Raw genomic sequence first — 24,514 nt, forward strand, 5'->3', positions numbered from 1 at the left:
CGTCAAGGTAAACCATGACTGGTTTGTCTACTCATCGCGCTTGGAAGGCGTCGGCGACACCTCTAACAACATTGCAGGCAAAGTTTGACGAATGACGATGCACAAGAGCTTATTGGGCGCCTGATTGATCACTATGTTCTCTTGGTCAACGGGGGTGAACGCCCTTTCGTTATCCGGAAATTGGCGTCCACTCTCGCAACGATCTTCCTGAAACCCGATGCGCCCTGGACCCGCGCTATCTTAAGTCTTGCTGCTTCCTTAGCAAACGGTAAGACTGTTCGCGAGGGCAACTGCGTGTCAGTCGATCTACAAAGCGGTATCCTTCCGGCAATGACAGAGAACCAGCTGGTCTCTTTACTCTACTTTTCAAACACCCTGGCGGAGGAGATCAATCGCCTTGGTTCGGAGTCGCGGAAGGCGGAAGACGTTGGCCGCGTCTCTGAGAATATCAGCGATGCTTTTCAGATAGTTGAGTTTGTCCTATCTCAGATCCTACAACACGATGCCTCTGGCGGCTCTATCTCCAACGAAGTTCCTGGGGTTGAGGCAATCAATTCCTACCATGTGAGTGTTATGGAGTCCTCGCTCGATTGATCCCCCGTTGACATATGACGCTCAGTCTTGGGTATCCGTGCGGAGTTCATTCCAACTCCATGATACGTTCCCCGTGACTCGGTTGGTGCCTGCGACAAATTGTGTGATTCGCAGTCTCAAGATAACTCCCCTCTTAAAAACGGCTGGGCACATTCTCAATGAGATCATGGGATGGCGTGATAACATGCTGTCTCAGGATCATATTGCTGCCATCCTTGAGTACATCATCAGCGATTTTGGTACAGCGCACATTGCCTCAATTTTAGAGGGCGATTTCGAAGACGAGAATATGACTTTTATAGAGCTACTTTTGTCGCTCTCGAGCTTGAAACAGGCTCAGTTTTTTATTCAACCTCTAGATGGAAAGCTAGAAAAGTTACTTGCTTTGCTTCATGCTTTGTTCAAGGCACCGGGATATGCAGCAGTAGACGATACTGCATCGCCTCTCGCCCTCGAATGGTGGACAGAGGTTGCGGACGACCTTCAGGAGAGCTTACTGGAATCTGATGAACAAAAAAGCTCTGGCCCTGCAAAACAGAATCTGGCGCGTGTCGCCATGGACTGTTTTGAAAAGCTCAAATACCCAACCCCGGAGGAGCTACGCGAATGGGGCGATGACGAACGTTCTGAATTCGGATCTTTTCGGCGCGACGTTTGTGATTTCATTCTCGCCATTTACCCTATACTCGGGATAGAGTTGGTGCAGGTGTTCCAAACGCAAGCGAGAACCTCTCTTGCTAGCCAAGATTGGCGATCATTTGAAGCTGCTATATTCTGTGTTGCCCAGCTTTCAGAAGCTGTTGACGAGAATAAACACGCGGATAATTGTCTGAATGCGATATTCTTTAGCGAAGAGTTCTCCCGTCTCTGCGAAGGCGACGGGTTGGGAATTCCGGACAAGCCCCGGCAAACGCTGGTGGATATGCTTGGTAAATACAGATCATATTTCGAACGTACTCACTCCTTGCTTCCGCGTGTTCTCACGTTTCTCTTCGCGTCTTTGAATGTCGCATCAAGTGCTCCGGCAGCCTCAAGATCCATATCTCACCTTTGCAAATCATGCCGCGATGCTCTCAAATTCGAGCTTCCCGCTTTCATCGACCAGTTTGAGCAATTCCGCTTGAAGCCAACTGCCACTTCACAAACCATGGAGAAGGTGTTGGAGGGTATTGCTGCCATAATACAAGCTCTTTCTACGGATGAAGAAAAATCTCACTTTTTGGAAAGAGTTTTGGGATTTTTTCTCGAACAAGCAGAAGTTGCCCGGAATGAAGCTTCACAAGGGCTAGTAGATCAAGCCCGTGTCCGTGCACATATGGTCCTTCGGTGCCTTGCGAGCACTGGGAAAGGGCTCAGAACGGACAGTGAAGTGGTCTTGGACTCGAACCATGAAAAGGAGGAAGGTCCGTATCCGCCCACATTTTGGAATACCGGAGCTGGTGCTGTATCGCAGAACATCATTATGCAATGCATGCGGCTCCTCATGACGGACTTTATACTCGACGCAGCTATAATTGAAGCGACCTGTGATATCCTCAAGGCCGGATATACGGAATCAACCGGCCCATTCGTTTTCCCTCCTTCATTGACGGTGGACTTCGTTAAGAGTATACCCCTGGGCACTTCTGGTACTGATATGGTAATGGGTACGGCCTCCGCGTTTTTAGCATCGCACAGTACACATGCGCAGATGATAGGCGACGAGGTCGTTGCGCTCATTTTACACGTTTACAGCACATTCTGCTGGGTTCAGGAGAAGCCGGAGCTTTACGACCCGGAGGTTGCGAATAGCGGCATTGACTTTCTTACTCGACTGCTTCCGAAATACTATCAGTACCTGTTTGCGCTCACATATACACCCCAGGAAGCCGGACAACGCCCTCCAGTTATTCAAGCTATCTCGAACTTTACACTCCTTTCTCTACAAGGCCCAGAACCTTTGCCTCTCCGCTCTGCTTCTCAGTTCTGGGTAAACACCTTAAATCTGCCCATCGAAGCTGAGGCTGTTCAAAAAACTGTCCGCGATTGTTTGCCAGCGCTCTGCCGCATACTCATCACTCAAGTCGCGGGTCGATGTGCACGATCAGAGATAGAGCATCTCACAGATGTCCTTAGGCGCGTTATCTTCAAACAACAGGGGCATGCACGCCCGCACCTCACCGCTGCGCTGGCGGATTTAGGAAATGATCCTACTAGTCAAGGACATGCTCAAATCCCTTCACCCGAAGAGAGGCAGCGTTTCCTCTCGTCGCTTTCTGCTGCACGGGGTGCCAGGCCACAGACTCTCCGGCTAGTACGTGATTTCTGGATCAAGTGTCGTGGAACTGGCTTCAACTATATTGGGTAGCGCAACTCGTGGCGAGCATTGTTGGCGATATCAGCAAGTAGAGCGAATCTACAATATCTGCAATGAATGCTTAGCTGATACAACCCAAGCTCAAGCTCATACGTCTCAAGACAATTTCCCGGTTTTGAACAGCCCATCGATACCCCGATACCCTTAATGAACATTCTCAGAACATTTTCCGTGCTTTAGACGACAAATCCGATCGCGTGATATAAATAGCCTTGGTGGGTCTATATGCACGAGCACCAGCCACTGAGGCGGTGCACAGCCAGGCATCGATCGCCCAATAACATGAAACAAAAACATCCCAATCGCCTAACAGCCTCACTAATGAGTAGCAACTAGCATTAGAGTGGCACGCGAGTGTTGGATTGAGCCTGATTGAGAATTCCGCCTCGGCGCGCCTCCCCTTCATATACAGCCCTACCCGCCAATTCTTAGCCACAAAAGCAATAATCATCCCAATGCCGTACATCAAGAACACCCCCGAGTCACTCGTATCCCGCTCAGACTCAAAAAACCCAGCAACAACATGTCGAGGCATTACCGCCAACGGCCTACCATGTCGTCGAGGACTAGCATCACCCAGCCCCGTCTCATCACCGCCAAGAACAGCAGCTGCTCAGAATAAGAACAAACTCCGCCAGAATATCGACATAACTGCATTCTACTGCTGGCAGCATAAAGACCAAGCGGAGACAATCATCCGCCGATCAACATGGGCATCAGACCAAGCGCAGAAGCAGAACCGGACAAGCATCGACACGTTAATGGACCGCCTGGGCGTATTGGACATCAACGACCCGCAAACCTCCCCAAAGCCTACAACTGGAAACACACAGTACCCGAAAAAGAAGAAACAGACAAAGCATACATTTTGCTGCTTCACGATAATCGAAGACGAAGGGCCACTCCCCGCAAAACCAAGACCAGCCCGCCCAGCCAATCAAGCTGGCAAACCACCTCAACGCCCTCATCAGCAAATGCAACAAGTCTCCCCACATCCCTTCGCGAACAATATGAAACCTCCATCCTCAACACAAACAAACCCCCTCCTCACCTGGATCCCACCATCTTTAACCCCAGCAACAACCTCCCTCCTCCTCGCTGAACTCGCAAAACCCATCTCCGCCGCCGACGAACCAGGCTACATCTACATGTTCTGGATCACACCATCTACATCAGAACGATCCGCGCCACCGCCAACAGATATCGCATCTGAGCTTTTACCCTCGGCTGAGAGGGACGTTAATGCCGCTGAATCGGTTGAGCAGATTAAAAGAACGGATACGGCGATTCGGAGGGCGAGGGATCTGGATTTTAATGCAGGGTCGACTGCTCGGTCTGCTCCGGGTGGTACAGGGGCTGGATCAGGGCCAGGCACAGTGCGACTGAAGATTGGGCGCACGAGTAACGTTACCAGGCGGCTGAATGAGTGGACGAGGCAGTGCTCGAATCATCTTACGTTGATTCGATACTACCCGTATGCATCTGGACGGAAACCTGGATCAGCGCAGGTTGGATTAGAGCCGGGCGAGAAAGTCCCGCATGTGCATCGCGTGGAAAGACTAATCCACCTTGAGCTGGCGGATATCCGAGCAAGGGATCTGGGCGCTTGTCGGGAATGCGGAAAGGAACATAGGGAGTGGTTCGAGGTTGCCGCTGAGCGGGCTGCGCTGAAAAGGGTGGATGAGTGCATTCGACGGTGGGTTCGCTGGGCACAGACTCAAAAGTAGGCATGGTTATTAATAGATTGACGAATGACTAAACTAAATTCTGAAGCCATGCTTGAATCAGACGAAGCAGACATTCTTCCGCAATTACCCAAAGCTTGCCCTAATGGCCCCCTGTCCTGCGTCACGTATGCTGCCGACGAAAACAACGCGTCTGTAGGTCCAAGTAACCTTGGTCAGCCACCAGATCAAGAGAATGGAGTACATCAGGCACAATACCATAGCCTTAAGGAAACTTTTACAACACCCTGGGGTTCGTGGTACTGGTTCGTTTTCTTGGGTTTGGGGGTCTACAAGTGTCACCGAGCTGTCGTCGTTGCCTGGCGTTTGCCGAGCTCCTCCATTTCCGCTATCGTCTCCTGTTCTTGATGACTGTGCTCCTGAGCGTCCGCCCTGATCTGGTTGTTCGGTTTGCCCGGTTTCTTGACGCCGATTATCAGTCTTGCCGTCGTCTGGTTTCTGCTTAGGTTTTACGGTTCCTGCCCTTTCACTAGCCTCTGTTGACGGCTGTCCGGGCCGCTGCTCAGACAGTGCCAACTGTCGCGTTTGATCACGTTCACCAGACTGAGTGGTATCTCGCCGTCCGGAACCGGTGTCATCATTTTTTGGCGTTGCCTCAGGATCTCTTCGTGGGCTACCTTTTCTGCTCTCGGACGAAGGTCGAATTGACTGCTTAGATTGCCCTTTCTGCCCGGGTGGTTCTGGCTGCTTGGATTGTTCTGGCTCATTGGGCCGTTCTGGCGCTTTTGGCTGTTCTGGCTGCTTTGATGATTCTGGCTCCTTGAATGGTTCTGGCTGCTTGGATGGCTCTGGCTGCTTAGTTGGCTTTGGCTGCTGAATTGGCTCTGGCTGCTTGATTGGCTCTGGCTGCTTGGATGGCTCTGGCTCCTTGGACGGTTCTGGCGCTTTTGGCTGTTCTGGCTGCTTTGATGATTCTGGCTCCTTGGATGGCTCTGGCTGCTTGGATGGCTCTGGCTGCTTGGACGGCTCTGGCTCCTTGGACGGTTCTGGCTCCTTGGACGGTTCTGGCTCCTTGGATATTTTCGCTTGCTGAGATTTTCCTGTCCGTGCCGGTTGACCTGTCTGCTGAGGTTGACCTTGCCCCTCAGATCCTCCTGTCTGTTGAGGCTTTGGAGGGGGCACAGGCTCTTGGGGCAACACAGGCTTTTGGGGCGGCACAGGCTCTGGAGAGAACTGAGGATCTAAAGGGAGATTAGGCTGTGGAGAAAGCTCAGGTTGATCTCTCTGTTCGGGTTGGTTAGGTCCTCGATCCTCTAGGGTCGCTTGCTCCCCACGGCCCGTTAGCGGTAACAGTATATTTCGAACACCTTGTCGAAGCTTCACCATCTCTTCGGGATCGGAAGAGGGGCTCCCAAGTATGCCCACTTCGGCGTAGGGTTGGGGTGCTGCTAAGGGGTGCAGATGGGATGTTCGTAGCAGGGGATATTGGCCTTTTCCATCATCATGCGCCGTTGTTTCAACTTCGGGGGCGGTTGGACCTTTGTGGTAGGCGGAGCCAAGTCTTTCCCGTCTTGACGGATCGAGTAGTAGTTCTGGGGGCACCGGCTTCCAGTTCCTGTCGATTCCGGAACGTATGTTTATAGGTAATCCTGATCCAGAATCTTCGGGTGGTTCTTCATGCTGTCCTGGGAGCCCTGGATCATGAGCCCCACCAGTCTGCGGCTCCTTGTCGCCCTCCTGGCCATCATCGCCCCCAGACGCCTTTGCATGCACATCTCCTAAGCTCTCCTGTGGCTTGTCCTCTTCTTTCATTCGTTCTTCCCGTTCACGCCTATCCCGCTTCATATTCAGCACGAGTCTGCGCGATTCAGCTATATCGCCTGTGATGAACTCGGGTGAGGGCAGTTGCGTCATCAACAAGAAATCATCAATGCTAGCTTGTAATTCCCTCGAAATTGAAAACCCGCTTGAGTCGCTTCCTGGTCCAAGGTTGAAATCAGGCTGACGGGGGCGTGTCCTTCTGGTATACTCTCTGGGTGGGGAGTGACCTTCAAAGTCAGGGTATGCGCAGCCTTGCGGTAGAGTATCTGATGGCCCAGAATCAGAGGGCCGGCCTTCACCGGTGGACGTACGTTGAGACCCGGTAACCGCTGAGGAACGATGATGCACTCCTTGGGCTGGGCGGTTTTCTTTACCAATATGAGGCTGCTGAGTTCCTTCAGCGTGACGGTGTGGAGCACCGGTGGGAGGGTACCGAGCCCCGTGAGTTGGTTGATGTTCAGCCCTAGTAGACCGTTGTTCAGCCCTGGTTGGAGGATGTTCAACCCCAGTAGGACGTCGTTCAACCATAGCAAGAAGTCGTTCAGCTCCCTGAGTAGGTCCAGGAGGTCCATCACCAGTCGGTTCAGAGTTAGAGGAAAGGGAATCAAGGTGTTCTGCTGTCTGTTCGTCAGGGACAGGGGGGCCCGCCCCGAGGCCGGCTGTGCGAGTAGGTCGGGGGGCAGCTGGGGGATTATCTTGCGGAACAGCTCGAGCAGCGTCCTGAGGATCAGAGGTCGGATCAGTCGGAGGACGATCTTCAGTAGCAGACGCAGCAGAAGGCGGCTGCGGCGGCGGGCCAGAAGAAGGATCAGACGTAGGAGGGCGGGTAGAGGTAGGACCAGTACCAGGCTGATTTCTGCGTCTGGGTTTCTCCTCACTCGACCGCGAAGATTCGCTCATATGGAAGACACCTTCCTGGTCGTCCGAGGGCATCCTGTTTCGTTCCGAATCGGGACCTGATGTGATATGGAGTATTGTCTACTGATTGGTGGTCAAAAAGTGACTGGATACGCTGTGCATAAGGAGTGACAGTGAGTCACAGTAAGTGACTGTCTGACGATACAGAGGAAGGATAGACAAAGACTGGAAATGAGCGACGGTCGGAGTGGGACGTAAGATGTGGGAAGATACCTAGGGAGTGAAGGGCGAAGTTGTCGGTATGTCTTCGAACGCTGTATTGTGAGTAGTTCTTTCTATTTTCGGGGTAGCACACGTATAAGTTGGAAGGCACGAAGACTCGCAGACTGTTACGGATCAAAGAAGCAGGTTCAATACTCTAGATGAAGTAGGTAGTCTAAGATAATCCATATGTTCATACCTCATTAATAGCTCGCAAGCACACAATGCCTCCTGGACTGTTGAACCCAATGCAAGAAGTTGGAAATCTTGACATCAACAAGCACACCGTGGTGCACTAACTTTTCCAACGCTCATTAAAAACAATTAACACAAGAATGAATTGAAGAGGAAAGTAAACAACCAGGTTTACCATCCGCGCTTGGCGAGCTTATCGCTCTCATGCAGCTGCGAGACGTTGATGCCAACCATGGCCTCACCAAGGCCCTGGCTGACCTCAGCGAGAACCTTAGGGTCCTTGAAGTGAGTCACAGCCTGGACAATGGCCTTCGCGCGCTTCCTCGCATCGCCGGACTTGAAGATACCGGAGCCGACGAAGACACCGTCGCAGCCTAGCTGCATCATGAGTGCGGCATCGGCAGGGGTTGCAACACCACCAGCAGCGAAGTTGACGACGGGGAGACGGCCCTTTTCGGCAGTCTCACGAAGGAGCTCATAGGGAACCTCAAGCTCACGGGCATAAGCGCGAAGCTCAGGTTCGTAGTCCGGGGATGATTGGAGGATAGCACGGGCCTTGGCGATATCCGCGTTGACAGTGCGCATATGCTTGACAGCCTCAACGACGTCTCCAGTACCAGCCTCACCCTTTGTACGGATCATGGCAGCGCCCTCTGAAATGCGACGGAGAGCCTCGCCAAGGTTGCGGCAGCCGCAAACGAAGGGAGCCTTGAAGCCGTGCTTGGTGACGTGGTAGAGGTTATCAGCGGGAGTAAGGACTTCGGACTCGTCAATGTAGTCGATGCCAATGGCTTCCAGGATCTATGCAGAACTACATGTTAGCTCAGTAAACACCTGCGCAACGATCAGATGACGAACCTGGCACTCGACAAAGTGACCAATACGGGCCTTGGCCATGACGGGAATTGTAACGGCTTCCATGATCTCCTTGATCATGGTTGGGTCAGACATACGAGCCACACCTCCCTGGGCTCGGATATCGGCGGGAACACGCTCGAGGGCCATGACTGCGGCAGCACCGGCCTCTTCAGCAATACGGGCCTGCAAAAAGTCAATTGCTGCGTCACGAGGATCAAACAGTCTTTTCTTACCTGCTCAGCATTGACAACGTCCATGATAACACCGCCCTTCAGCATTTGAGCGAGTCCAGCCTTGACGGTGAAGTCGTTGGCGGCAGCTCCATTGGTAGCAGCAGTCTGAGAAGCCATTGTAGCGGTAGTATATAATGAAGGAAGTACTTTGTGAGAAGATACAAGAGAAAGAGAGCCAGCGAAGAGAAAGAAGAAGAGAAGAGAAAGAAGAATCAGACGAGGGGGAGTGTCAGTGCAAGGGCGCGTGAGTCACTTAGAAGGTATAGAACACCCCCCATATTAATACCCTTCGGCATCTTCAATTCGCCTCCGAGTCGGACCCAGCAGAAAAGGATCCCCTCAATTGACTTCCCCGCCGAAATTTTTTAAGTAGACCAATCATGGCGTATTTGCCCCTCCATACCTGAGAGGCTGCTGCGTATTCGCCTGAAGATCCTGTTCGTTTTCCGCGGGATAGCCAGGAACCAGAGAAGCTGGATTCGCCAAGTTGCCAATGCCGCCTGTCAGCGGTCTGTCAGTTTCTAGAATTACTTGATTATTCGATGATTGTTCTTTCCGGTGTACAAATTTTGTAAAACCCATCCATGGCTCTGTCAGTGATCACTCAGATCGAGGGGCGCCATTGGTATCGATAAGCCGGGGACCTGAGGGGAGTACTTTTGCCATCCCAGAGCCTGCTGTCGGCCGGAAGGTTGTACTTGTAGACTAGCAGGACTCTGTACAGGCGGCGAAATGGATATTAGAGTTCTGGGCGGACATTGGCCTCCATCGCCGAGCAATATTCGCCCACCGAATGGTTTGAAGGAGAAAGTTGTTCCGAGGCATCCCGAACGCTCATCTCGAAATATACTGCCCACTTCCACCGCCCACAGGAAGCAACCATGACGTAAAGTCTACCTTTCCAGGACCTCAGACTCCTTGCTAACATTCATGAGCATTTCACAGTGTCTGTACATTATAATTGCTTAGTATTATCTCAAAGCTACTGTTATAAAGACAGCCATAGTCTTCAATTGACCCACAACCACCCACCAAGATGGCATCCGGGCTCCTCATGTTCTCCCGCACCTCCGCAATCGTTGGAGTCGGCCTCGGCCTATCCTTCTCCCTCCTCCCTTCCTCACCCTTTCGCGCCCTTCCAATGAAATGCGATACGGCACCATACAGAACAGGCGCCACAGAGTCACCATGGGCCGTCTCGGATCCATCGTTGAGCAAACAGGGAATAATTACACGGTCTGGTGGGAGCGGGATTCTCACAGCATCAAACATGCGACAAGTGAGCATGGGCAGTGTACTTGGTCTTGTGGTTGGCGTCGGGTTGAGGGCGTTTTCTCGGGTGTTAGTTGTGCTCATCGGGATGGGAATTGTAGCGGTTGAGGTTAGTGGTGCCCATTTAAATTTATATGAGAAGAAGGAACATGTGTGTGGCTGATTATACTCGCAGTATGCCGCCTCCAAGGGATACAATATTTTCCCCGTGCACACATTGCAGAAATACGTGAAATCAGTCAATCTTGAAAAATTGACATCGCGGAATGTGCCATTCAAGCTCAGTTTCGGCACCACAATGGCTTTGGCTGCTTTTGCGCAATTCTAGGTTGCGTTGATCGAGATGCGGAACGTCGGGTTGCAATGTAACATAGATCGATTCAGACCTTGTTGGCGAACATATTGTACAGGGTATCATAGATTTTTAGGGGCGCTCGCATATGAATGTGGCAAGTCAGCCCAAAACAAGGTCTTCCAAAACTCCTTCCATTTCTTCGCGGGACAATGGAACACCTAGTATCTCCATTCCACTCGTATCCATCCGTGACGTGATCATCTGGTGGTCATGGAACTCCTTCAGTAGTGTTCGGAACATCATCTCAGACGAAGCAATGAACTCCTCGGACGCTTTTTGATATAATGCGCGGAACTCGATGCCAAGCTCGTCCTTGGGGTCCCGTGTGCCCTCAGTATCTTCCAGGTCGTCTTCTGCGTTCTGTCCTTCGTCAACCATCGAAAGAAGTTCCGTCAGAAGAGTTCGGTAGAGGTTTTGTGCGTTCTCTGGGAGACTCTTCAACACGAATTCAACCCCTTCTTTACCTCCGACACGGCGTCCCTTGCGACCGAGCAAATTATGGACTTCTTCTACCACATCGAACTCAGCATCAAATGGCTTGAAGGTTGTGCAGTCGTGGAAGACAAAGTTAAACTGGTCGCGAAGACTGATATCCCACATCAACAAGAAATTCGGAGTATCGGCAGTTGCAAGGAGGTTAATCTTCGGTGTGGCCGCCAATCTGGCAAGAAGAGTCTGGTTGGAAGCACGACGGAGAGATGGGGCGTCAATCGAGTTGATGAAGACGGTGATTGGCGCCTGTTGAGGTCGAGATTTAAGCGTGGATTGGAGCAATTCTAGGACTTCTAGTGGCTGTGCTCCCATTTTGGACGGTATATCAGCCCCAAGAACGGCGGTCACTAGAGTAGCGAATATAGATCGGATGGAGATGTTCGGAGTATGTCCGTTGACAATCACAACAGATGGGGGGCTAGAGCTGTGTTTGCGGTAGAGCCAGTCTGCGAAACTGTGCGTGAGCCGGCGCTTTGAGCCGTATCCGTACAGGCAAATATTAAATCCCTGGTCAAACTCGAAATTCCATTGCGAGAACGATCTGCGGTGAAGGTCGTTGAGGAATAATGTCTCTTGCTTACAAGGGTCCTGGTACTTTGCGTGCTTCTCGAAGTATTCCTCATGTGTCAGGAGGTTTACCTTGTTGAGATTGTTGTTCGACGTCCTAGGAGGCCCGGCACGATTTTGAAAGAAATATCGTTCATGTGCCGGCAGTTCGCCTTCGGGGGTAGGTGAACGCTTGTTCTTAGCACCTTTCGGGCGCCCAGCACGGCGTTTCGGTGCCGTCCCAGTCTTGTCCCCTTTCTCTCCAGCATCATCCGCCTCGACTGTCTCTATGATTTTATTGCTTTTCCTGTCAAGCTCACCAGGTGCATCCTCTTCCGCCAGTATCTCCTCCGCAAGACGTTCCCCCCCATCATAGGTATCCTCATCCTGGTCGAGCAACAACTGGGCACTCTTTTTCTTAGCAGATCGGTCAGCGCGCGCTTTTGTTGGGGTTGAAGCTCCATTCTCCTTCGCGGATGTCGAAAACAAAGCCTTAGCTTTCGATCGGTTAGATGGAGTTCTTAGGCCGGACTCTTTCAGTGCTGCTGGGGTTTCCGCGGCCGGCTTCTGGGGTGTCCTCTTTACACGCTTCGACGATGGTGGTTCTGGCGATCCGTCGCCATTAACGTATGTTCGCCTTGTGCCATTGGAGTTCGAAGTCCGCTGCCTCTTCGGTGTCGAGACAGGGAGCTCGTCGTCAACATCTGGTTGCTTTCGTTTCATTTTAGCTGTAATCCGAGAAAAGAATGAGAGGACGAATTACCATCAGTTACGGCAGATGCTATAAATTTTCAGTGGAAGAAAACACCTAGCAAGGTACAGAAGCAAGGGATAACTAGAGCTGGAAATTGGTGCTGGGAATGTTAATCTTTCTCCAGGTTCGAGACTCCTCCGGCCTCCATACCGCGCCTAAACGCGATTTACTCTGTTTCTGGGCCGATGTTTCTCCGATCTCCGCGATATCGGAGCGGGATTTATTGACCACAGCTCAGGTGAGCGATATTTCTCGCGAGCAGCTGCATTGCGACAAGATATTGGAAATTGGTTGCAGGGACTCAATTCAAGTCCGGCTGTGGTTGCATTTTCCTGTCGCAAAGGGAAACAAAGGCCCGCCGAGTCAGAGATCACCTTCTGAGTCATTTCTACTAGAACAAGAGGTATTTAGTGCCCCTCGGAGCTCTAGCTTCTCAAAAGCTAAGCTCTTTCACAATTGATCTTTCTTCATCGAGATTTACTGACATTTGCTGGGGTCTGTCTAGCCGCAATGGCCTCCCCCGCCCAGACTACAGTCGCAATGGCTACTTTTGCCCGCATGGCGAAGGGCCAGGTGCGCTGCTACTCCGCACCGGTGGATGTAGCTATCCCCGCCAGCAAACGAAAGTACATTCCCACCTCTGGTACTTATCCGAAAGGCTTCGCAGTTTCCGGAACCCACGTCGGTGTGAAAGCCTCCAACACCAAATTCCCTGACCTCGCAATCATCTCCTCCGAGACCCCATGCTCCGCAGCTGCCGTCTTCACAACCAACAAGTTCCAGGCCGCCCCGGTCCAGGTCAGCAAGAAGATCCTCAATGCCACCCAGGGTCAGGGTATCCGGTCCGTGGTCATCAACTCTGGCTGCGCGAATGCTGTTACCGGCAAAGGAGGTCTTGAAGATGCGACAAACATGGCTGCGAAGGTGGACGAGTACACTGGCGTCGCTGAGGCCGGTACCCTGGTCATGAGCACGGGTGTCATTGGGCAACGGTACGTACACTCTATATATACGAAATCATGCCCTCAGTCACACTAACAAACAACTCTTCAGCCTCCCCATCTCCAAGATCCTCTCGAAAATCCCCGAAGCCACACAATCCCTCTCCTCAACCCACGACGCCTGGCTCACCACCGCCCGCGCAATCTGCACAACAGACACATTCCCTAAACTCCTCTCCCGAACATTCACTCTCCCCTCCTCCCCCGGCCGCACCTACAGCCTCGCAGGCATGACCAAAGGCGCCGGGATGATCCACCCAAACATGGCAACTCTCCTCGGTGTGATCGCCACAGACGCACCCATCATCCCATCCGCTCTGCAATCCCTCCTCAAAACCTCCGTTTCGCGGTCCTTCAACGCCATCTCCATCGACGGCGACACATCCACAAACGATACCGTCGCAATCCTCGCAAACGGAGCCGCCGGCGGCGCCCCCATCAACTCGACCTCTTCAAACGACTACACCGTCATGCAAGAGATTCTCACCAGCTTCCTGCAATCACTCTCGCAACTCGTTGTCCGCGACGGCGAAGGCGCCACAAAATTCGTCACAGTCCGGATCCAGAATTCGCCTGACTACGCATCTGCACAGAAGATCGCATCGACGATCGCGCGGTCCCCGCTCGTCAAAACGGCGCTTTACGGCAAAGATGCGAACTGGGGACGAATTCTGTGCGCGATCGGGTACACTGAGGGTGTGAAGGAGGGTGTTGTTGTGCCGGAGCGCACGAGCGTGAGCTTTAAGCCTGTTGATGGGAGTGCTGTGCTCAAGTTGCTTGTGAATGGCGAGCCTGAGGTGGTCGATGAGGAGCGGGCGAGTGTTATCCTTCAGGAGGAGGATTTGGAGATTGTAATTGATCTTGGGGGTGGTGAGAAGGGAGATGTTGGTGGAGAGGAAGGGGTGTATTGGTTCTGTGATTTCAGTCATGAGTATGTCACTATCAATGGTGATTACCGGACTTGAGCTGTATATTCGAAGATGACAAGGAATCGGAAACAAGCATGTTCTCATATAATTGACTTAATAGACCGCGTTCATAGTAATAGAAGCTAGGACTTCTGGATGACTCTTTATAATATGGTTACAGAACAGGCGTTATATACAGTTGTGGCTTACTTGTCTAAAGCAAGAAACGAAATCAACCCCTTGAAATGCGATAACCTTCCCATCCTTTTTCACAATTGAGAAAATACATCCAAATACTGCCTGAGCCACAACGGTACACCTCCTGACAACTCATGAGATGGAAGAATAGCGGGATATATGAGCCCGCTAGCTTTCTGGCTCAAGCGGGTCGTCAAAATCAAGAAAAGAAAAGGATTGACCGGAATCCCAGTTTAGTTACCGGGGACAAGGCCCTTGAGGCCGGCGCCAATGTCACCTTCACGGGCGGCAATTTCAAAGTAGCCGTAGATGATGCTGTAAGGTTGGTCAGTGACTGTATTTATATGTATGGAATTATGCAAAGAACTTACGTGACAGCAAGAAGGATACCAGTACCGCTGCCGAGGGCACCGAGAAGGTCAGAGGCAACAGAGAGAGCACCAATGCAGGCACCACCGAAAGCGGCAGCAGTGGGGATGACGCGCTTCAGCTCCCTGTACATGCTCTGCTCACGGTGACCAGCCATGACGAGACCCTGGTCCTTGAGCTGCTTGGCGACATCACGGGGAGCGGAACCGGAGACCTCGATCCAGGTCTTGGAAAAGAGAGCGCAGGCAACGAGCATGAACGTGATGTACACGGCCGTATGGATAGGGTCGATCAGAGCCTCCTTGAAGTTCAGAGGAGGAGACATGTAGTAAGCGACACCAGAGGAGGCGTGGAGCTGGGCAGAACCCTCACGAGGCTCCCAAACTCCGAGAAGCTTGACAAGGATGTTGTCGGAGAAGCGAGAGTACAGCATCTGACTGATAAGGAAGATGTTGGAGCACAGAGCGGACTGCAGCATGATGGGCATGTTGGAGGTGTAGAACAGACGGACGGGGTAAGAACCCCGCATTCCACGCTGGCGGGAGGACTTTACGGGGATCTCAACACGGAATCCCTGGAGGTAGATGACTGCGGCGAAGACAACGAGAGTAGCCAGAAGGTTCATCACGTTGGGCAGGTTCTGGCGGTAGAACGCTTCGCGCAGAGCACGCTGCTTGTCGGGCCAGGTGAGGAGAAGGTGGAAGAGAGCAATGATAGCACCCTCGAACTCGGGACCACGACCAGTGTTGATGGTGGTGGGGGAGAAAGCCTTCCACACAATCGACTCGCAAATGTTGGTCGCGATGAAGAGAGAAATACCACTGCCGAGACCGTAGCCCTTCTGGAGCAGCTCATCAAGAAGAATGACGACGAGACCGGCAACAACCAGCTGAACGATCAAGAGCACGCAGATACCAGCACCAAGATCGCTGGGCTGGCCGTAGAGACCAGTCAGAACGTACACACAGGCCTGGCCGAAGGAGAGGATGATAGCGAAGAGCTTCTGAGCGGTCTGGTAAAGCTCACGGTCGGTCTTGAGGTCAAGGTTGACGTCAATGAGGTGGGTACCAGCGAGGAGCTATAGAAATGCCACATGTCAGTACAATCCTCAAAATGGCGGGATAAGATATCGCTCAGTCGCGCTACGTACCTGGAAAACCATGCCGGAGGAAATAATGGGAGTGATACCCAACTCCATCAGAGTTCCGCGGTTACTGGCGAGCATCATACGCAGCCAGTAAAGGGGATCTGAAGTGTCAGAGGAGACAATACCATACAGAGGCATTTGGCTCATGACCAAGAAGATCAGAAGAGTCAACTGGAGGAAGGGTCAGCTAATTGGGCTTCGATTTGCAGCATCTCAGCACATACCCCAGTCCACATCAACTTCTGGTTGAAGGGCACCTTGGCCTCAGGAGCTGCCACCTCCGGAAGGAGGGGCGTAAAGGGCTTGATCAGATCAAGAAAACGGACTATTCACGAGGATCAGCTACCGATGGCCAATTGAGGCAGTTGAATGTATGGCGCCGCAGAATTGATTGCGATCGCGTGTGAGTACTCACGTCCGCTCATCGTGGTCACCTCCCAGTAGGGTCAAAAAAAAATCGCAAATTCAGGGATTAGGGAAAATAAAAAGCTGGATCAAAGGCCAGCTGAAGGAGCGAAAGGGACTATTAAAGGGGAGGGGGAAGAATTGAGAAGAAGCGACGTGGAAGAGAAGGGAGAAGGGGAGGAGAGTTGGAGGCCAGGTTGAGTGGAATCTCCCTAGTCGCCTCGCTGGCCACTTTCGAGTTTCGCTCCCCAGCCACGCTAAACCGCAACTGGACAAATGGTCACTTCCCCCATCATCCATGGTTGGAGCTTCGAACTAGAGCTAAGCTCTTGTTAATCTATTACGTGCTTGAAAAAGGGTAGAGGACAGTTGTTATGTCTTTGCTACACATTTGATCTTCTCATGTTCATAAAAGTACCGTGCATCATGTTCATCTAGATACAATAACTATTCCCTCAACTATGTCTGGTCTGGTCATATAAAGCAGAGCATAAGGTATCATCGTACAGCAACCATCAAGGTCAAAAGAATCAAATCCATTACCATAACCAATTATCCACAGTTCCTGCTGCGCACTCATGGCCCAACCAGACTCAAGCAGTCGTCTATCACCATCTCAAGCTCACCCAAGCGTGACTTGAGGCCCTTGTTTTCCTCCTTCAAAACGCCCATGACGCTCCAGGCTTCAGAAGACGGCACACCATAACAAATCCTGCACTTTGAAGAGTTCCCTGCCCATGCACTAGTGATGCCACTAGACGCAATGCCCTTCCAAACCCTGTCGTACGTAGACTGGCGAGCCGGTGGTGGAGGGGTAGCTTTAGGCTCCTTCTGAGTAGGTTGCAAAGCGGCGGACGGGGGAGTAGGAAGACTAATTTGGGAGATATTTGGTGATGGTGCAAACGTTGAAGCAGGCGACTCAATGGGTTCTCGGCGTGAAAAGACACTCTCTGAGACACTCTCATCACCAGATTCAAAGCCTGAGTCACTGGGTAGAGTCCCGTTGCTCTGGCGTTTGAAGTTCCATTTAGGTGCTTGAAGTTCTATCGAAATGTCGGACACACTTTCATCGTCGGCGCTAGGTTTGACGAGCATCACACTTCGTCGAGCTTCTTCTTCCTTGCGTCGGAGCTGTCTTTCTTGTTCCAGCTCCTCTGCCATTGCTTTCATGACCTTTTCCTGGCGGAGAACCTTCTCAGCCATACCATCGAGTTGGATCTTCAGATGCCCAATGCGTGTCTTTGTCTCCTCAAGCTCTTCTTGCTTCTCTGTCTTTTCATTTATGACCTCATGCAGCGCAAATGTCCGCTGCTTGTAGGCCGCCTGCAGCCGTTGGATAATGTTCTCCGCATTGTTTCGTAAAGAGTCGAAGGCCTCTCGGTCATCTAGGTTATTCGATCCCGGGGGAAATAACGCTACGCCAAGATCGAGGTTTAAAAACTCATCCTCCGCAGGCTCCGGTAGCGCCGCCCGTGTGTCTCCCTGACGCTTCAGGCCAAAGAAGGATAGAGGGTTTGTTGAGGTGACCTGTTTCAAGGGCGACGGCGCAGTCATGCGTTTCTGTGATCGGCTGGTGAAGGTTGGTGTCGTATACGATGGGCTGTATGGCTCTTGATCGCTTGAACCATCCGACTGGGAGGGCCCCATTTCTGCAGATTTCCGGTCGTCGGAGCGGTGCAACAGCCCTAAGTCGACCCGTTCGGATTTTCCCTGAAACAGGTCCGTCAAGAGTTTAGCACCCACTTCCAGTCGCTTCCTTGTGGAGTTCTCGTTCAAGGGTATCGGCCGGATTCGGGTATAGTCGAGGTCCTCAAAGCTCTGGGACTGGTCTCCAAACAACTGCCCGGACGTCGGGCGGGGGTCACGGGGGCGTATGATCTCGGTATTCGCTCGGCGATGGAAAGACGTGTGCGAAGTATTCTGGTTTGGCGAACGTGGTAACGGTGTAATAGAGCTCGATGTTAGGGCAGCGGCAGGGGTCTCTATGTGGGACAAGTGTTGATCATCGTAAGGCCGATAGCCGGTTTCTTTTATGGGATGCGAAGGCAGTGTCGAGGAAGAAATCGAACTGGGAACCGTTGGCGTGGCAGTCGCTGTAGGGCGCTGGGGTTCCGCGAGCATTGTCAGGCTTGATCTTGACTGGTCAGCAGAATAAGAGACTTGGCCTGGAATGGAGACGGAATGCTAGCAGGCGCACCACCTGGGCAGAAACTGGAATGCCACGTCGATGGTGTCCAGTCCAATGCACGTCAAGCGCAGTTCGGCGGGATTGGGAGGAAAGGAGAACAACAGCTCAGCAGGCAGGCAGTAAGCGACTGACAATAGTTCCTTTTGCTGTGCTGCAGGGTAACTCCTGTCGCATTCGATATGACAGTCCTTTGAAACACGACTGGAATTGAAGGGAGATTCCAGTTGTCAGTCTCCTGTCAAGCCCTCTAGGGGGAAAGGAGTCGAGATCGAGGTCAATGAAACCGACGCCAAGCAACAAGCTAGTGGTAGTTGTTGATCCGCACGTGCCTCCGCAAAGGTGCACGATCTCGAAGTCGATGATATTGAGGTTATTCGGCGACCGTTTGATGTTGGATGGGGTACGACAAACTGAGGTTAGTTCACAAGTAGTTGAGACAACTTTGGAGCTCGAGGTGAAAGAATCTCGCGAGGTTGGTATATGTTTTTCGAAATTGCGGTGGCTGAACGAATCTCGTTGCTCCACCGAATGCTGAGGCAACGCGCTAGAGAGAAGCTCATACACTAGCTTCTGATTGGAACATGAAAATTGATCTGGAAGGGCATTCGTTTCTAATTCTAACTCAAGTCCAGAGGGCCTCGTCATCGCTGTAATCCATACTCGAAACGATCCCCAGTGTGGGATATACAACGTACTTCGTAGGCATTACGAAAACCATAGTACGTACTCCGTACAGGACTAGACCGGCATTCAAGGGTTGAGCATACCTAGGTGCGTCAGACCTGTCACTGTTACTCTCCTGGTATGTGAGCCTCTTGAGTCTTAGAACCTGAGCCTCGTTGGGTGTTTGGTCAAAGTAGGCCTGAAAGTGCCCTAGGCGTCTATTTGAGGGTAGCGGGGGTTGTGGCGTGATCTCAGCAGGTTGTTTTTGTCCACGAACGTTGATATCATCCTTCATATCATCCTCGCGGTCATATGGACATCAAGGCAGGAATGTCGTCCTAGAAACCATTCCAGGTTTCGTCATTATCGCTGAGCTCTATCCCAAGGCGGTGTGCAGCAAAAGACCGTTGAGATAGACAAGCTCCACCTCCAGATGCTCGATCTCAAGGTTAACAACCTCAGACGTCAGCCATTCCTCACAAGTCACATGGAGCTTTCCTAACCGAATGAGTGCTTGGTGAAGTAGTTCCGCGCTTCACATTTCAGCTTATTGAAGATGCCTCGAGATGCGTCCGGGTTAAAATACCTGTCCAATGCGCTTGCGACCCCGGAACAATTGACAAGCTCATCATCAGCCATTGATGGAATCCCGGCCGACTTGGAGACTTCCATTCGCTTCGCCGGGACTCAACTCATCCAGTCCGCGGGCGTTTTACTGCGATTGTCGCAAGACATCATAGCTCAGGCGATCGTAACCTTCACTCGCTTTTGGCTGGGCCCAGAAGGAGGAAGCCTTCGGATATACTCCGTAAAGGTAGGACTATACTTTTATCTCCACGGGCAAGAACTTTCCACTAACTATTCCCGCGCAAATAGGATGTCTCCGCCGCCGCACTTTATATGACTGCGAAACTCTCCTTCCAACCGACCTCACCACGATCCGTTTTGAACGTCTACGCATTTCTCTTGTCTAAAGAAGCCTCGCCGCTTTGGTTTGTGAACTCAAAGGGCTCGCCTGATAAGGCTACACCAGAACACTACCTCCTCACAGAGGGCGGGTATCAGGCTCAACGTCAAGTCCTCCTGCGCATAGAGTCAGTCATATTACGGACTTTAGGTTTCCATACACATGTCGCTCTACCTCACACCATCACCCTTACCTACCTCCAAACGCTAGGTATCTCTTCGCCTGCCGTTGCGCGAAGAGCCTTTGAGCACCTCAACTCGAGTCTTCTCTCTCCACAGCTTCTCTATGTTACACACCAACCAAACGCGCTTGCAGTGGCTGCCATATACCTAGCGTCTCGGGAGCAGGGAGTGAAATTGGTGGACGGCGAGTGGTGGGAGGTATTTGATGTGGACCGGGAGGATCTTGGGTTCCTGGTGGTTGCAATGCAAAGCATGGAGGGGTTTGCACTGGCAGAAATCGAGAAGTGGAAGGGCCGTCTATTCCCCTTGGATATTGAAGAGGTGGATGCGGAACTCGAACGGAGAAGGATGTTAGCAGCCGGAGAGTGAAGAGGCAGACTTGTCGTTTGATTCCTCATCCCGCTCTCGTCTTGCGACAGGTTCAGCTACGCTTAAGAGCAGCCAACAGGGCCGGTTCCGATCGACCAGTGAAAGGGGCAGTATACCTAGACAGCGTCGATTATCAGATCCATATCTGATACCGCAATTTCGAACGGTGCCGTCATGCTGTAGGCATACCGTTCATTGTTTGATAGTACAAACTCTGGACGGATATATATATATAAATGCTTAATGATCTAGATAAGCGATTAAGAGCAAGGCAAAGAACAAAATACCAAACAAAACTCATCTGACCTCGAGGAATACAGTGATCAACCATGACTCAACACCAGTTCATGTGCTGGTTGCAGTGATGAACCTCAGCCACATGATCTGTGACCCAGTGACAATGCAGTCGCAGTTGTGATGATGTAGGTACCCCGCGTGCCCCAGGCAGCGATTTCCACCGCCACATTACTGATAAGCATCTTCTCCAACACTCACCCCACCAACATTCTCCTAACGCTCACTACCTTCCACTATACTATTGATATCTAGACTAGGAATACATAAGTGAAAGATGAACATCCTTCACTCAACACTGACGACTTGGCGCGACCGCCTCGCCCCCGTCTCCCGCACCTCCACCTTCCGCACCTCCGGCCAAATCACACCAGAAGAGTTCGTCCTAGCAGGCGACTATCTTGTCTACAAGTTTCCCTCCTGGTCCTGGGCCGATGCCTCATCGCCCTCAAAGCGAGTCTCGTATCTCCCCGCCGGAAAGCAGTTCCTGGTGACGCGCGGGGTACCCTGCCACCGACGGCTGAATGACAACTTCGCGGGGGATGCGCATCTCGATGATGAGATTGTGAGGGATATGCTATCGGGTGGTGCTGCTGATGGGGAGGGTGGTGATGATGATGGCTGGCTAAGGACCGGTGGCGGCGGGGAGCGTCATGAGAGTACGATTAGAGATGTGAGGACGGTGGATGAGTCAGGAAAGGAGGAGGCCGAGGAGGAAGAGGAGATTCCGGACATGGAGGATGAAGATGATGAGGAGGCTATTATTCGTGAACCCGTGGAGAAGTCGACTACTCAGTATGTCTCGTCTGTGCTGTGATAAGGAGTGTCGGAATACTGACAATGTAGGCCTATCCGGACATACAACATCTACATTGAATATTCGAACTTCTACCGGACGCCTCGCCTATACCTGTCTGGCTACCTCTCGCCGTCCGAGCCTCTGCCTCCACACCTTATGATGGAGGACATTGTTGGTGACTACAAGGACAAAACCGTGACGTTGGAGGACTTCCCCCGGTTCGAAGGAAGTGTCAAGATGGCAACTGTGCATCCCTGTCGCCACGCCTCAGTTATGAAGACACTCCTTGATCGGGCTGACGCCGCTCTCAAGATCCGCCGAGACAAGCTGAAGCAGGCTGCTGCGTCCTCTCCACAAGAACAAGCCAAGCTCGCCCAGCCAGAAAGTGGACTGGAAGGACTCGTCGACGACATCAAGGGGCTTTCTCTGAATCAGGCCCAGAAAGGCGACAAGACTGCCCAGGCGGGTGGAGATGAATGGGAGGTTCTGCAACACGACGAGGAAGACCAGGTCGCAATCCGTGTGGACCAATACCTCGTCGTATTCCTAAAGTTCATCGCAAGTGTGACGCCGGGCATCGAGCACGACTTCACCATGGGGGTATAATCGGGTTTGTGATACAATGAGAGCTCTCTTCACTTTCTGGAGTTTTGCTTCTACATTTCAGAAACAGGCGTCATGGTTCCAAGGATGATTCAACGTGATTATGATCAACGAAGACTAGTGGATTTTGCGTTAATGATCAGCATATTTTTCAAACACTCAAGAAGCCAAGGTGTTCCAGAATGTCGAGCAGATAAACATCGTGTATGCAACCAGTGGCTGAGCACGCAGCATGATTCTTCTGTAGATATGGGTAGACATTTGCAGTGGCCTGATCAAATCGCATCACATCACTCATCGCCTCCTGACAAGACGATGACTGCAGAAACTTGCAAGACCCATCTTCACAGGCAGTCAGAAATTTTCTTCCATCCGAATTGTATGACCCGGTATCATCCCATAGGCCGTTGACTCAAATATTCGGCCTCGTCCACCAATTTTCAAGACCGCTCCACACAACGCTCTGACTGCAGTATACAACAACATCATCCATTCAAGCCATTTACATTACTACTATTACAAATGACGATAGTCAACAAACCCAATTTTAATCAATCCCCTTTTCTCAACTTGCCCCCAGAAATCCGCCTCCAGATCTACTCTTACATCCTGGACATCCCAACACCCTACACAACCCTAACAAACAACAACAACCTCATCGTCATCTCCGACACAGGCAATAAATACACCACCCGCGCAATCTACCGCTCACTACACATTTCCCCAAAATGGGTCGGTATCAACGACACCGTCGCGGGGACAGAGAAGACCCTCTCCCTTCTCTCCGTGAACAGGCAAATCCACGCTGAAGTCGAAGATTTCCTGTACACCTCCCACACACTCTTCTTCCTAAACGGGTTCGATCTAGATCATCTAGGCGAGTTTCTAGATACGCTCAGTCCCACAGCACGAAAATCAATCAGGTCGATTGGGTTTGAGGTTTACCTCTTCGTGCATAATCCCGGGTCGGGCGTTCCGAAGAGGAGTTTTCGGCAGTATGAGCGCGCTGCGAAGGTTGTGAGGGAGAAATTGCCGAGTTTGCAGCGCGTGGTGTTTTATCTTGATCCGTGGTTTTCGGCTTGCTGTGAGGATGGCGGGGTCTTTGGGCCTTGGTGTGATGAGAGGAGTGTCCTGGCTAGAGGGGTGGCTTTTCTGGTTAGGGTCTTTGGGGGGTTGCAAGCGGTTACAGGCGATGGAAGCCTGGAGATGGACTTTTTGCCTGCGAGTATGGGGGTAAGAGCTGGGGCAGGGGCAGGGGTTGGGAAGGGCACTGGCAGTGGTATCGGCATGAGCCTGGCTACTCGCGATAATCTGGTCAAAGTGAGGTGAGATGCGATGGTGGCTGGAGGCTAGGTGAGTTGATAACTAGATGATCCTGTTTGCGACGCTTGCTAATCATGGAGTACAGAACAGGGATCTGATATCTCGGGGCTAGCTCTTCCCTGTTTGTACACTCAACACTAGCAAGGGTTCCCGATCAAGATAATCTTCAAGCGAAAGAAGAAGCGAAAGCTGCGAGACACAAACATCGGGCGATCCTGGTGGCTTGCCCGCGACGCACGAGCTGCAGGATGACGTGCAAAGATTGGTCTTGGGGAAAGCCACCGATATGTACGGGGCCGTCTATGGAAGGCTCCCAACTTCCCCAGTCCCCCACAGCTCCATCTGTACGGTATGTCAATCTTATGGATCCTTTGCGCGGGAAAACGCTCTCGGAGTGGCTCTTGGGGAAGTCGAGGGGACTATGTGGGGGTGAGACGTTGCAGCGGACGAATATCACGCGATGGAATGACAGAAGGATGATATCGCGAAGAACGGTTGTAGACGGACTACGGACTACTTTACCTGCTGCAGCCCCTCTGATATATTAATGTTCATGCGAAGATCTTCCTGTTTTGCAGTGACCTGTGCGCGAGAGGTTGCATGTCGTCATGGATGCTGTGATCGGCCTGGAGGGATCATGCTATAGGAGGAAGCCAATACGTCTGAGTTTCTCTGTATGACTTGGAGATGATGATATATAGCTGCTATAATCCCTCTAGTCAAAATGGTCTTGTCTGCTGCTCTTTTCCCAGTTGGTGGTGGATTCCCCTCGGCACCATTGAAGACCGTTTTCATCCAGGACCTTAATCGTCCCATTA

At 51.9% G+C, this 24,514-nt stretch overlaps 10 protein-coding genes across 10 annotated transcripts; 6 read left to right on the forward strand and 4 right to left on the reverse strand.

Moving 5' to 3' along the window:
- Positions 1-246: 246 nt before the first annotated feature.
- BJY04DRAFT_182965 (putative importin 13) lies at positions 247-3,299 on the forward strand. The gene is made up of 2 exons (XM_073710399.1): positions 247-564; positions 620-3,299. Exons 1-2 carry the CDS (start codon positions 331-333, stop codon positions 2,939-2,941), a joined length of 2,556 nt encoding a protein of 851 aa, XP_073573959.1. The 5' UTR covers positions 247-330; the 3' UTR covers positions 2,942-3,299.
- BJY04DRAFT_182966 (uncharacterized protein) lies at positions 3,300-4,762 on the forward strand. The gene has a single exon (XM_073710400.1). The coding sequence runs from the start codon at positions 3,406-3,408 to the stop codon at positions 4,675-4,677; it is 1,272 nt and encodes a 423-aa protein (XP_073573960.1). The 5' UTR covers positions 3,300-3,405; the 3' UTR covers positions 4,678-4,762.
- Positions 4,763-7,638: 2,876 nt separating this feature from the next.
- BJY04DRAFT_14814 (pyridoxal 5'-phosphate synthase subunit PdxS) lies at positions 7,639-9,175 on the reverse strand. The gene is made up of 3 exons (XM_073708828.1): positions 8,862-9,175; positions 8,629-8,811; positions 7,639-8,571 (listed from the first exon to the last, which is right to left on the reverse strand). The coding sequence occupies exons 1-3, from the start codon at positions 8,976-8,978 to the stop codon at positions 7,942-7,944; spliced, it is 930 nt and encodes a 309-aa protein (XP_073573961.1). The 5' UTR covers positions 8,979-9,175; the 3' UTR covers positions 7,639-7,941.
- A 722-nt stretch (positions 9,176-9,897) lies between these two features.
- On the forward strand, positions 9,898-10,461 carry BJY04DRAFT_215578 (uncharacterized protein; the record flags this gene model as incomplete). The annotated part of the gene is made up of 2 exons (XM_073715509.1): positions 9,898-10,242; positions 10,309-10,461. The coding sequence occupies 2 exons, from the start codon at positions 9,898-9,900 to the stop codon at positions 10,459-10,461; spliced, it is 498 nt and encodes a 165-aa protein (XP_073573962.1).
- Positions 10,403-12,621, reverse strand: BJY04DRAFT_14803 (origin recognition complex subunit 2). The gene is made up of 2 exons (XM_073708822.1): positions 12,290-12,621; positions 10,403-12,237 (listed from the first exon to the last, which is right to left on the reverse strand). The coding sequence occupies exons 1-2, from the start codon at positions 12,290-12,292 to the stop codon at positions 10,588-10,590; spliced, it is 1,653 nt and encodes a 550-aa protein (XP_073573963.1). The 5' UTR covers positions 12,293-12,621; the 3' UTR covers positions 10,403-10,587.
- Positions 12,622-12,790: 169 nt separating this feature from the next.
- On the forward strand, positions 12,791-14,246 carry BJY04DRAFT_215580 (bifunctional ornithine acetyltransferase/N-acetylglutamate synthase; the record flags this gene model as incomplete). The annotated part of the gene is made up of 2 exons (XM_073715510.1): positions 12,791-13,272; positions 13,334-14,246. The coding sequence occupies 2 exons, from the start codon at positions 12,791-12,793 to the stop codon at positions 14,244-14,246; spliced, it is 1,395 nt and encodes a 464-aa protein (XP_073573964.1).
- Positions 14,247-14,383: 137 nt separating this feature from the next.
- Positions 14,384-16,214, reverse strand: BJY04DRAFT_14841 (translocon subunit SEC61). Its single transcript, XM_073708834.1, has 4 exons — positions 16,128-16,214; positions 15,907-16,074; positions 14,759-15,834; positions 14,384-14,702 (listed from the first exon to the last, which is right to left on the reverse strand). The coding sequence occupies exons 1-4, from the start codon at positions 16,137-16,139 to the stop codon at positions 14,621-14,623; spliced, it is 1,338 nt and encodes a 445-aa protein (XP_073573965.1). The 5' UTR covers positions 16,140-16,214; the 3' UTR covers positions 14,384-14,620.
- Positions 16,215-16,690: 476 nt separating this feature from the next.
- BJY04DRAFT_182978 (uncharacterized protein) lies at positions 16,691-18,922 on the reverse strand. Its single transcript, XM_073710401.1, has one exon. It carries the CDS (start codon positions 18,427-18,429, stop codon positions 16,885-16,887), a length of 1,545 nt encoding a protein of 514 aa, XP_073573966.1. The 5' UTR covers positions 18,430-18,922; the 3' UTR covers positions 16,691-16,884.
- A 793-nt stretch (positions 18,923-19,715) lies between these two features.
- BJY04DRAFT_206012 (autophagocytosis associated protein) lies at positions 19,716-22,376 on the forward strand (the record flags this gene model as incomplete). The annotated part of the gene is made up of 4 exons (XM_073713660.1): positions 19,716-19,973; positions 20,036-20,629; positions 21,249-21,766; positions 21,818-22,376. 4 exons carry the CDS (start codon positions 19,716-19,718, stop codon positions 22,374-22,376), a joined length of 1,929 nt encoding a protein of 642 aa, XP_073573967.1.
- A 260-nt stretch (positions 22,377-22,636) lies between these two features.
- On the forward strand, positions 22,637-23,853 carry BJY04DRAFT_14867 (uncharacterized protein). Its single transcript, XM_073708838.1, has 3 exons — positions 22,637-23,485; positions 23,699-23,726; positions 23,787-23,853. Exons 1-2 carry the CDS (start codon positions 22,896-22,898, stop codon positions 23,700-23,702), a joined length of 594 nt encoding a protein of 197 aa, XP_073573968.1. The 5' UTR covers positions 22,637-22,895; the 3' UTR covers positions 23,703-23,726; positions 23,787-23,853.
- The last annotated feature ends 661 nt before the right edge of the window (positions 23,854-24,514 follow it).

The sequence above is a fragment of the Aspergillus karnatakaensis genome, assembly GCF_047715665.1.
Source record: "Aspergillus karnatakaensis strain CBS 102800 unplaced genomic scaffold BJY04scaffold_11, whole genome shotgun sequence".
NCBI lineage: Eukaryota > Fungi > Ascomycota > Eurotiomycetes > Eurotiales > Aspergillaceae > Aspergillus > Aspergillus karnatakaensis.

Excerpts from the sequence above, each read along its gene's own strand:
- BJY04DRAFT_14867 (XM_073708838.1), top strand. The coding sequence starts at position 22,896 with ATGACGATAGTCAACAAACCCAATTTTAATCAATCCCCTTTTCTCAAC.
- BJY04DRAFT_14841 (XM_073708834.1), bottom strand. Across the intron at positions 15,835-15,906 it reads CCTCCGGCATGGTTTTCCAG|CTCCTCGCTGGTACCCACCT; the intron begins GTACGTAGCGCG and ends GCATTTCTATAG. Across the intron at positions 14,703-14,758 it reads GGTATCCTTCTTGCTGTCAC|CATCATCTACGGCTACTTTG; the intron begins GTAAGTTCTTTG and ends CCAACCTTACAG.
- BJY04DRAFT_182966 (XM_073710400.1), top strand. The coding sequence starts at position 3,406 with ATGCCGTACATCAAGAACACCCCCGAGTCACTCGTATCCCGCTCAGAC.
- BJY04DRAFT_14814 (XM_073708828.1), bottom strand. The coding sequence starts at position 8,978 with ATGGCTTCTCAGACTGCTGCTACCAATGGAGCTGCCGCCAACGACTTC. Across the intron at positions 8,812-8,861 it reads ACGTTGTCAATGCTGAGCAG|GCCCGTATTGCTGAAGAGGC; the intron begins GTAAGAAAAGAC and ends GACTTTTTGCAG. Across the intron at positions 8,572-8,628 it reads GTCACTTTGTCGAGTGCCAG|ATCCTGGAAGCCATTGGCAT; the intron begins GTTCGTCATCTG and ends AGTTCTGCATAG.
- BJY04DRAFT_182978 (XM_073710401.1), bottom strand. The coding sequence starts at position 18,429 with ATGCTCGCGGAACCCCAGCGCCCTACAGCGACTGCCACGCCAACGGTT.
- BJY04DRAFT_182965 (XM_073710399.1), top strand. The coding sequence starts at position 331 with ATGACAGAGAACCAGCTGGTCTCTTTACTCTACTTTTCAAACACCCTG. Across the intron at positions 565-619 it reads AGGCAATCAATTCCTACCAT|TCTTGGGTATCCGTGCGGAG; the intron begins GTGAGTGTTATG and ends TATGACGCTCAG.